This window comes from Pipistrellus hanaki (genome assembly GCF_964339955.1).
Source record: "Pipistrellus hanaki genome assembly, chromosome: 13".
Taxonomy (NCBI): domain Eukaryota; kingdom Metazoa; phylum Chordata; class Mammalia; order Chiroptera; family Vespertilionidae; genus Pipistrellus; species Pipistrellus hanaki.
Genome location: NC_140515.1, coordinates 57,695,952 through 57,706,079, shown reverse-complemented (window position 1 = coordinate 57,706,079; position 10,128 = coordinate 57,695,952). Strand labels below are relative to the sequence as shown.

General features: G+C 67.2%; 1 protein-coding gene across 1 annotated transcript; it reads right to left on the bottom strand.

The window, feature by feature from the left end:
- Positions 1 to 348: 348 nt before the first annotated feature.
- On the bottom strand, positions 349 to 5,963 carry BHLHE40 (basic helix-loop-helix family member e40). Its single transcript, XM_084902322.1, has 5 exons — positions 5,274 to 5,963; positions 4,990 to 5,059; positions 4,609 to 4,716; positions 3,624 to 3,747; positions 349 to 2,456 (listed from the first exon to the last, which is right to left on the bottom strand). Exons 1-5 carry the CDS (start codon positions 5,351 to 5,353, stop codon positions 1,588 to 1,590), a joined length of 1,251 nt encoding a protein of 416 aa, XP_084758448.1. The 5' UTR covers positions 5,354 to 5,963; the 3' UTR covers positions 349 to 1,587.
- Positions 5,964 to 10,128: the final 4,165 nt, after the last annotated feature.

The window sequence follows — 10,128 nt, the reverse complement described above, 5'->3', positions numbered from 1 at the left end:
GACCGTGGCGCACACCGTCCGGAGCCTTTCCGCACGCCGCCCCCGCCCCGGCACCGAGGCCCCGGCCACGCCTGGCTCTCCTGCCAGGTCCTAAGGCCGGGGACGGGCGTGGGGTGGTCCATGTCCTTTCCTTTAACCGTGGGAGGAAGTCCACGGTGACTCTGAACCTCTAGCAAAAGTTAAAAAAAACCCACCAAACTTCGGCCAATATTTGCCTACGACGTGGACCAGGCTTCTTCTGGCTGGAGAGGGGGCTGGGGGCGCCGGAGGGCGGGGCGCCGTGGGGACCGGGGTGCCGCCGCCCTCGGACCCGAGACCTCCTAAGAAACGCAGGACACGTGTTCCCCTCTGCGGGAAGAGCGTGGTTTTATTCATCCTTTACAACAGCCACGTAACGGCGACGCGCCGGTGAAAGTATGTACAGCCTCACACCTTCCGGAAGGCTCCAGAGTATGAACACGGTCCCCTGCCCGGAGACGCGGCCCCGCCGCGGGGATGGGGCTACATTCATTGTCCTCGCGCGCAGGTCAAGTATTTTTACAAACGAACCCCTGAAAGTCTCCTCGTCAATAGTTACAGAATATATATATATATATAGATAACCGCTTTACAAATCAAGGCAACGACTCGATACCAAAATAAAAACGGGGAAGGGAAGGGTCAGAACATGGCCGGCGGCCAAGCGTCTGCGTCTGGGCGATGCGGCTGGTACGGGCCTGGCGGGGCCCGTCCGGGGCGGGAAGTGTGCCTGGTGGTGGGGTGGGGGGTGGTAGTGGTGGTGGGGCATCAGGCTACGGAAAGGCTCTTGTTAAAGGCTCAGGCAGGCCTTCAGGAAGCGAAGCTTGGTTACAAGGAGCTTTAGGCCAGAACCGAACCCCGAGTCTGGCCGGTGGGAGGCAGCGGTGTGTGCCGCAGCCCAGCGCACTGCGGGGCGCGGGGACCGTGGGCGTCGGCATTGCAGGCCCTGGGCGGTTCCCTGGACAGCGAGGCCTGGAACAGGTGCCCGAGGCCCCCGGGGACCGTGCCTGCACCCCGGTGGCTGGGCCTGTCCGGGCCCTTTCAGTTCCTCAGCCCGCCCATCGCCCCGGCAGCAGGGGGGGTGGGGGGGTGGGCGCTGTGTCCTCCGTGCGTGCGGGCGGGCGGGAGCGGCCTGCGGGGACCTCCCTGACCACTACCGTGAGAGCCCCCTGGCCATCAGCGGGAAGCTGGCCGGGCCGCCTGCTCCCTGAGTCACGCCGGGGAGCAGGGAGGCGGGCGGGGCTGGGAACCGGCCTCAGAAAGCCCTCCTTTGAAAGTACCTTCTTCTGAAAGCCACAGGCCGATCCCAGAGAGGACTGACTCACAGGCCCGGCCTCGGAGGCTCTGGAAGCCCAGCTGCCTGGCTGCTGCAGGCTTCTCCCTGGGTGGGGACGATCCCCAAGGTCCTGTTACAACCCCCCCGAGTCTCCCGGAGGCAGGCCGTCCTTCATGGCGCCCCACAGGGGCCCACCCCCCCACCCCCGGCTCTTCTCCCTGCACACACACACTTGTTTTTTTTCTTTTTGAAGGGGGGGGGGGTGAGACGCGAAGCGGCAGGGCCCCCGGCGTTCAGTCTTTGGTTTCCAGGTGCAAAGGAGGGATCTGCTTCAGGGCCTGGAGCAGGGCGGACGAGTCGAGGGCCGGGTGGGGCGGCAGCGGGGACGGGAGTCTCTGGGGCAGGAGCAAGGGGCCCGCGAGCTTGTCCGGGTTCACGAAGCTGGAGAGGGCGGCGGCGGAGGCGCTGAAGCCGGGGTAGAGCAGGGGCACGGACGTGGGGTACCAGCACTTCTCCAGCATGGGCAGGTAGGCGGTGGCCGAGGGCGGGATCAGGTAGAAGGGCAGGCACAGGGGGGGCTGGTGCGGGTGCGGGCCCCCCAGGAACGGGGCGCCCAGCAGGTCGCCGCCTGGGAAGGGGCCTTCGTCGTCCGAGAGCTGTAGCCGGCCCTTCTTCGCGGGGGGCTCCTCGGACTCCTGCTTGATGGCCCCGACCCGCTCCCCCGCCGCCAGCCCGCCGCGTCCACGGTCGCTTTTGAGGTACGGCCGCTCCCCGCGCGCCTCGCCCTTCTCGGACTCGCCGCCGTAGCCGCTGTCGGTGTCGGTGTCGCTGCCGCTCTGCTCCCCGCCAGAGGGGGCGAACGTCCGCTGGATGACGGGCACGCAGTTCTGGCCGGGGCCCTCGGAGCCCCTGGCCGGGGCGCCGGGCTGCTCCTTGAGGTCCGCGGCCGCGGGCACCGGCGCGGGGTCGGCCGCCTTGCGGGGGGCGCCGGCCTGCAGCAGCTCGGAGACCACGCGGTGCAGGTGGGCCACCAGCTGCGCGGACTTGAGGTCCCGGGCGTGCTCATGTCGGGCCAGGAACTGCAGCACCTCCCGCGCGCACGTCTGGAAGCCCGAGCAGAACAGCTCCTGGCCGGCCTCGGCGCCTCTGCCGGGCAGCTCGCCTGTGACACGGAGGAGAGGGAGGCGTTCTCAGGGGGTCCGGGGACACCTGCACACCAGCCCCCCTCCCCCCAGCGAGGCCCGGGCCGCCCCTGTTTGCTAACCCACGTGGGCGCCTGTGTTCCCAGCTCCAAAAGGGTGGGACTGCCCTGAGAGCGGGAGGAACGACATGGAAACCATCCAGGGTAACGGCTACTGCCCGAGACCCATCAAGAGAGACCCCTCCCCGTGGAACATGTATGTGGTCGTGCCGTCTCAGGACAAGGGGCACGCAATGGGCAGCCGAGCAAGGTTCTGACCCGGAGAGTCCCCGGGCAGGGCCTCGGGGTCACGGCAGCCAGCGGGGCCGAGGCCCCGGGGCCACGAAACGAAAGAACGAAGGGAAGACGCCCCCTCGGGCGATTTAGTTCTCAGCGGCGCATCCCACGACAGCCGAGCTGCCATCGTTAGACCCACAGGCTCCTTCCAGCCTTCGGCCCCTGGCCCCCAGGAAACCAGGTGCGAACACCTTCCTGTTCCCACGAGGGACTGGGATTCAGGGACGCCCGCCCGCCCGCCCGCTCGCGCCCTGTCTGGGCAGGGCGGCGGGGGAGGCCGGGGGCGGGAGGGGGCCCGTCCTCGCGGCCGCGTGGCGGAGAGAAGCTGGAAGGGGAGTGTGGCTCTCCGGGAGGGGAGGAGCAAGTGATGAAACGCCAGCAGTTTCGCTGGGTTGTGCAATCCCCCGAGATACCTCCTGGCTATTCGGGGAACCACACGAAATGCAGGAAGCACGCCCCTGTCAGCCTGCCAGGAGGAGTACGCCACACACCGGGCCACGAGGAAGCCGGGCCCAGGAAGACACGGGGCCTGCCGCCTCCTCCGGGTACGGCCGCCAGACGCCCACGACGCACCCTCTAGGGGCCTTCGCGTTTGAGGAGGAAGGGGGACCGCTCCCGGAACCCAGAAACCCGAAGCCAAAGTGCCCGGGGGCCAGCGGCCGCCTGACTGCCAGGCCGGCCTGCCAGGTGGCACAGCTTGTCCCCTCGGAAAGCCTGACCTCTGAGGACGCTCCCCCGGCCTCTCCCCCCGCGAGCACGTGCCCACCGGAGCGAGCGGGTGCTGGGCCCCGGGCGCTGTCTGTGCCGAGCGCCCCCGCCCCCCTCCCCCATGCAGGCCGGCGCGGCACTCACCGGCTTGCAGCCCGCTCTGCAGGGCCAGGATCTTCTGCTGCTGCTGGTCGATCAGGCTCGTCAGGGCCTTCACGTGCTTCAGGGTGAGCTCCAGCACCACCGCCTTCTCCAGGTGGCCCAGCGTCTGCAAGCAGAGAGCCTGCGTCAGCACTGCTCATCGCGCACAGCGCACAGGGCTGCCTCTGGGACAGTCGGGAGCAATGAGGAACGTCTCCACGGGGCAGGTGCGGGGGGGGGGGGGGGGTGCTTCCCGGCGGCTGAGTTTAATTTTAAAGGCACCGGTTTAGGAGATATATGCTCCTGGTGACAGAATAGGCAGACGCGTGCCACTGTCCCTGGAGGCGCTGGGACGCAGCCGCGACCTTAGGAGAAGGTGCTGGCAGGTCCGTTTCTGCAGCAGCTGCGGCCGACCTCCCTCCCTCCCTCCCTCCCGACCCGGCTAACGTTTCTCGGCCGCCGCCGTGTCATCCCCGGAGGCACTGGTGCGCCTGGCAGCCAAGCGGCGTTCCCTGGCACCTTCTCCCAACGCCCGGCTCACCCAGGCGCTTGCTGCCTCCCCCAATACTAACTGTCCCCCTTTCCACGCTAGTAAGCTCCTGGCTGCTGCCAAGAAAGGACAGGGCGTGAAGATCACCCATCAAAACGAGTCCTCTTGTTACAGATAAAAAGGGAGAGGGAGAGGAGGTAAACCGGTGGTCCACTCCACCCAGGAAAACCCGGGAACTCCGTCACCACAGGGGGAGGCAGGCTGGGGTGGGCGCCAACTTGGAGAAGTCCAAGCGGTTCTCGCTCATGTGCATGAGGCTACCCGGAACCCCCCAGCCCTGGGCAACGGTACCCCCAAACAGAGCCGGCCCGGCTGGGACCCAGCCCTGGGCTCTGCAGTTCCCCGCGGGGCCTGCAGGCGGCGGGTGACCCCCGCCCGCCCGTCTGCCCTGCAGGCGGGGAGCCGGCGGGGCGCCCGGCCAGCCTCTCACTGACTTACTGTAAGTTTGAGGTGCTCGGGCAGCAGGTCCTTCAGCTGGGCGATGCACTCGTTAATCCGGTCGCGCCTCTTCTTCTCGATGAGCCGGTGCGGCAGTTTGTAGGTCTCCTGCAAGGCGCGCGGGGGGCGGTGGGCGCGAGGCCGGGGCGAGCAGCCCTCTCCCCGGACCCGGGGCTCGGGAAGAGCCGGGCAGCGCGGCGGTCACACCCGGAGGCCCCCCCCCCCCCCCCCCCCCGCTCCTGCCCTCCTGCTCCAGCTGCGCGGGAGAGGCGCCCGCCCGCGCCTGGCAGACCCCCCTCCGGCCTCCGAGCGAGAAAACTTTTCTTGGAAACTCGGCGCGCGCTGGGGCAGCGGTTCCCAGGGGCGCGGGGCGAGTCTCACCTTGCTGTCCTCGCTCCGCTTTATTCCCCGCCGGGACTTGTACACCTGGTACATCTGGGCGAAATCCATCCTGCGGGAGAGGGGCGGAGGGCGGTGAGTCTGCGGGCGCCCGGGGCTGCACAACCTGGCGGGCAGGAACCCCCGGGTGCGCCCGGAACTGGCCCTGCCCCGAGCCGGCGGGCAGGAACCCCCGGGTGCGCCCGGAACTGCCCCTGCCCCGAGCCGGCAGCGGTGCAGGACCGCAGGGCTGGAGTGGAGGTGCGGGGACAGGGGTGCCCGCTTACCCCGGCAGGTCCCCGGGCTCCAGTCCGGGCGCCTTGGGCAGGCAGGAGGGGGGCGGCTGCGCGCTGGGGATCCGCTCCATGGCACGGCGAGCCGGGGCCACGGTGCGCTCCGGTCTGCGGTCCCGGGGGCGCCTCGCAGCCCGCTCCGGGGGCTTCCTCTGGGGACGGACGAGCTCCCCGAAGTGCGCGGGGCTGCGGGGGGCTGCGGGCGCGGCGGCTGCGAGTGCTCCGGCCTCGGCTGGGGGCGTGCACGGGTCTGGGCGCTGGCTCCGGCTCCGGCTCCGCGCGCAGCCCGGCGGTGAGTGCTCCCGGTGCCTCTGCGCCGCGCAGCCAAGTGAATGAGCGGCGGGGCGGGCGGCGGGAGGAGCCGGGCGGGGGGGGGGAAGGCGGGGGCCGGGCCGGCGGGGGGGGGGCGCGGAGTAATGGGGAGCTGCGGGCTGGGCTCCCTGGGAGCGAGTGGGTGGCTGGAGCTACGTGTTCCGCCCTGTGACTCCAGGCACGTCTGGCCGCGCCGGGGAGGGAAGGAGCGACCTGCCCGCCCTCCCCGCCGCCGTCACATGAGGCTCACGTGTCGGACAGCGCTCTCGGCTGCGGGCCCCCGCCCCCGCCCGCCGGGCCCCAGGTGTCTGCGTGCGGCCGCCTTTCCCCGAAGAGGGGGTGGCGCGCCGCCCGGTCCTGCCCCGCGGCGGGGGTGGCTATGGGGGCGCACAGAGGCTGGAGGGGAGCCGGAGGGGGGCCATGGGGGGAGCGCAGAGGTTGAGGGGAGCGGGGGGTGGGGGGGCCATGGGGGCGCACAGAGGCTGGAGGGGGGCCGGGGGGTATGGGGGGGGGCCATGGGGGCGCACAGAGGCTGGAGGGGGGCCGGGGGGTATGGGGGGCGCAGAGGCTGGAGGGGAGCGGGGGGTGGGGGGGCCATGGGGGCGCACAGAGGCTGGAGGAGAGCCGGGGGGGGGGTATGGGGGGCGCAGAGGCTGGAGGGGGGCCGGCGGGCGCGCCGGGGGCGAACCTGCCCCGGGAAATGAAGTAAGTTCCCGGCTCCCGGGAGGGCCGGGGGAGGCGGATCCGCCGGGGCTGACTCAGGCGGGAGCGGAATATCCCCTCGCTCCCCGCCCGCCGGCCCTTCCTCCTCCCCCGCCGCCGCCCGGAGCCGCGCGGAGGGAGTCTCGGCCGCCGTCCCCGGAGGCCGGGCTCCTTCCCGGCCCCGCCCGCCCCGGCCCCGCGGCCAGGAACCGCCGCCGGGGAGGGCGGGCGGCGGATGTCACCCCATGGGAGCGGGCGGGCGGCCAGCGCGGGGGCAGCCGAGGCCGCGGGCGAGCACGCCGCGCGCACCTGACCGCGGGGAGGGCGCCCGCCCCCGCCCGCCCGCGGCGCTGCTCCGGGCCGGCGCCCCCGTGCCCCCGGGTGCCCCCCCGCGGTCTAGCGCCCACAGGCGGCGGGCGCGGCGCCCCGGGGCCCCCTCCTGCGGCCCCCACCCCGGATCGCGGGGTCCGGGTCCCCCCTCCGGCTGCCGCTTACACAACCCTCGGCGCTGCCCGCGGCGGCCGGGCGGGGCTTCACGTGGCGGGGCCGCCGGGCCGCCCGGGGGGACCCAGGCCGGCCGGGCCCCTCCCCCCGGGGCTGGGCGCCGTGTGCCCGCGGAGCGGGGGGCCGTGGCCGTGGCCGTGACCGTGAGCGGACGCCCGCCCCCCGGTGCCGCGGGGGGACCGGGGCAGGAACACAGGCCGCCCCGGGGTTACCGGACCCCGGAGGACCGCGGGGCGGGGGGCGGGACGGCGGCTGCTCGGGCTGGCAGAGAAAAAATGTACAAGTTAAAAAATTTTTTTTTGCGGTTTTGCGGTTTTGCTTTTCAGTTTTATTTCCTTCGAGCGGAGGTGCCTGGGGAAGGAGGGGGCGCAGCGGGGCGGCGAGGCCCCCACGTGCCCGGGCCCTGGCCCCGCGGAGCCCCCGCCGCCCCCGGAGGCCGGGCGCCGTGACCTTCGGGCCTGAGGGGAGCGGGAGGCCGGGCCGCGGAGGGGCCGGGAGGGCGGGCGGGGCCGCGGAAACTCCTGACTGAAAGGCGCCCGCGGGGATTTCTCTGACCCCGCTGCCCCCGCCGGAGGGACAGGACTGTCCGCCTGCCCGCGGGCCACCGCCCGGCCCGCCCCGGCCCCGGGGGAGGCCGAGAGGGTCACCGCCCGGCCGGGCGCAGAGGACCTGCAGCGTGTGTGTGAGTGTGCATGTGTGTGAGTGTGTGTATGTCTATGTGAGTGTGCGTGTGTGCATGTGTGTGAATGTGCATGTGTGTGAGTGTATGTATGTGCGTGTCTGTGTGCGTGTGTGTATGTCTATGTGAGTGCGCGTGTGCGTGTGTGTGCATGTGTGTGAGCGTGCATGTGTGTGATTGTGTGTGCATGTGTGTGAGTGTATGTATGTGCGTGTCTGTGCGTGCGTGTGTGTGAGTGTGTGTCTATGTGTGTGTGCGTGTGTGTGAGTGAGTGTGTGAGTGTGAGTGTGTGTGTGTATGTGTGCATGTGAGTGTGTGCGCAGACTTGGCAGTGACCTTGGCGACCACACGGGGAGTGGATTTCCTCTGGGGCGTTGGAGAGCTCCCACTTCCTGTTGATGTTTCACTAGCGTCAAGCTCATTAGCAAGTGTGAGAAATGCCTGCTTTCCTGCCTGCTGACTGGCATGACCTCACAGGGGCAGCGGAGGCTCCTGCCTCCTCCCTCCTGCCTCCTCCCTCCTCCCTCCTCCCTCCTCCCTCCTCCCTCCCGGAATAGGCTCTGGCTGCTGCCTTCTCAGCCTGCGCTGCAGGGAAGGCTGAGCCACCCCTTCCTGCCCCGAGCTGGGAGCAGAACCCCAGGCCAGGAGTTCACACGCGCGCACACACACACACACAGCCTGTCCTGGGTCTCTGCTTTCTTCTTATTTATTGCTTTTTTTTTTTTTTTTATTGCTTTCTGAGTGGAAGGAAGTGGGAGAGAGAGAAGCATCAATGACCAGAGAACCATGGATCGGCTGCCTCCTGCACACCCTCAGTGTGGGTTCGAGCCCACAACGGGGCCTGTGCCCTGACGGGGAATCGGATGGTGACCTGGTTTGGTTCAGAGGTCGATGCTCAACCACTGAGCCACGCCAGCCGGCCCACGTCTGCAAGACTCCGCTTCCGGGCTCATTCTTAGAATTTGTTCAAGTTTTCAATACTTAGTGCCCTCACCCGACCTGCCATTGACAATATTAACAGTCCGGCTGATGTGGCTGGTCTGGGGCATGTCCCTCTAGTGCAGGCCCCTCCCCGGCCCGGGCCCAACCGATGTGTTTCTCACACATGGATACTTCTCTGTCTCCCTCTCTCTTCCACACTCTCTAAAAATCAATGGAAAAATGTCCTCGGGTGAGGATTTAAAGGGGGAAAAAAAAGAGGGGAAATGGAGGCAGAGGGAGGGGACCTAACCTGCCTGAGGATTGGAAACGGGCCCAGGCTTGTGGGCTCCTGGGCGTGTGCTGTTGGTCACTGTGCCACGGCTGCCTGGCTGGGCACTGCTCACCTCCAGGGGGCGCCACTCCCATTGCGGATGGCGAGAGCTCCCCCTGGAGGTGTGCGAGGGAGCGCGAGCCGCGGTGCCAGGTGCTCCTGACACTCCAGGGCCCTCTCTTCTTCTCCCAAGTGTGGAGAGAGCGCATTTTGTACGAGGAGAGGGAGGACAGACGTTTTGGGGGGACGGACCCCGAGGGTTCCTCGTACAGCCCCCTGCACAAAACCCCGCCTTTCTTGCTCAGAGTCATGTTTATGCAACCTCCAATTTTTTCTAACCCTTAACTGAATGGAGGTTTTGTTGTTGATGGACTCAGAGGATATAGCTCATCCTGGGTACCCATCTGGTGATTTTGGATTTATGTATTTATTTTATTTCTTTTAAAAAATATATCTTGTTGATTTTTTACAGAGAGGAAGAGAGAGGGACAGAGAGTTAGAAACATCGATGAGGGAGAGAAACATGGGCTAGCTGCCTCCTGCACACCCCACACCGGGGATGTGCCCACAACCAAGGCACATGCCCTTGACCGGAATTGAACCTGGGACCCTTCAGTCCGCAGGCCGACGCTCTATCCACTGAGCCACACCGGTTTCGGCGTGATTTTGGATTTAACTCGCTCTGCTTTTTCTAGTCTTGGGCGATGCAAGGCACTATCATTGATTTCAAACCTCTCCTCTGTTATTCGTGTTGAGAGCTATTTTTTTCCTCTCTCTCAAAGCACTGTTTTCACAGTATCTCACAATATTCCCCAATATTTGCTTTTTTATTTTTGCTTTAGTATCGTTCAGGCCAAAATATGTCCTAATAGCCTCTGTGATTTTTCTTTGAATCAAAGGTTTTTAGAGGAGTGTTGTTTAATTTCCAAATATTTGCGCATTTTTAACCTTCTTCCTTTTGAAAAGATGGTGCAGTCACAGAAAGTTCCAGAAATAATAGAGAGGCGCTCCCCGCGTCCTGGCCCCCGTGTTCCTCGGTGGGGCCCGGATGGAGCTAACGCACACTCGGCCCGGTCACAGACGCCCTCAGACCCACTCGCTCTGCAGGAACTCGCTGGCGGGTGCATTGCATAACCATAACCCTGCGCTTTTATGACATGTGCCCATTACCGTACCAGCCGCCACCGTCACAGCAGCGCTGTCCTCACTGTGAAGTCCCGGCCACACCTTCCAGTCACGCCGGCCCGCCTCCCCGCCCCCGCGGCCAGCCAGCCCCTCACCCGTGCTCCCCTTCCAGGATATTCTCGTTCAGAGAATGTTATCTAAGTGGAAGCTCAGAGCGCGTAACCTTTGAGACGGATTTTCTTTTTCTCCCCGCTCAGCATAATCTCTTGAGATCC

What these genes read in the sequence shown, in the direction of transcription:
- BHLHE40 (XM_084902322.1), bottom strand. Translation starts at nt 5,353, where the DNA reads ATGGAGCGGATCCCCAGCGCGCAGCCGCCCCCCTCCTGCCTGCCCAAG. An exon ending in GAGCCCGGGGACCTGCCGGG is followed by an intron (nt 5,060 to 5,273) that starts GTAAGCGGGCAC and finishes CCTCTCCCGCAG; the next exon opens with GATGGATTTCGCCCAGATGT. An exon ending in AGCGGAGCGAGGACAGCAAG is followed by an intron (nt 4,717 to 4,989) that starts GTGAGACTCGCC and finishes CGCGCCTTGCAG; the next exon opens with GAGACCTACAAACTGCCGCA.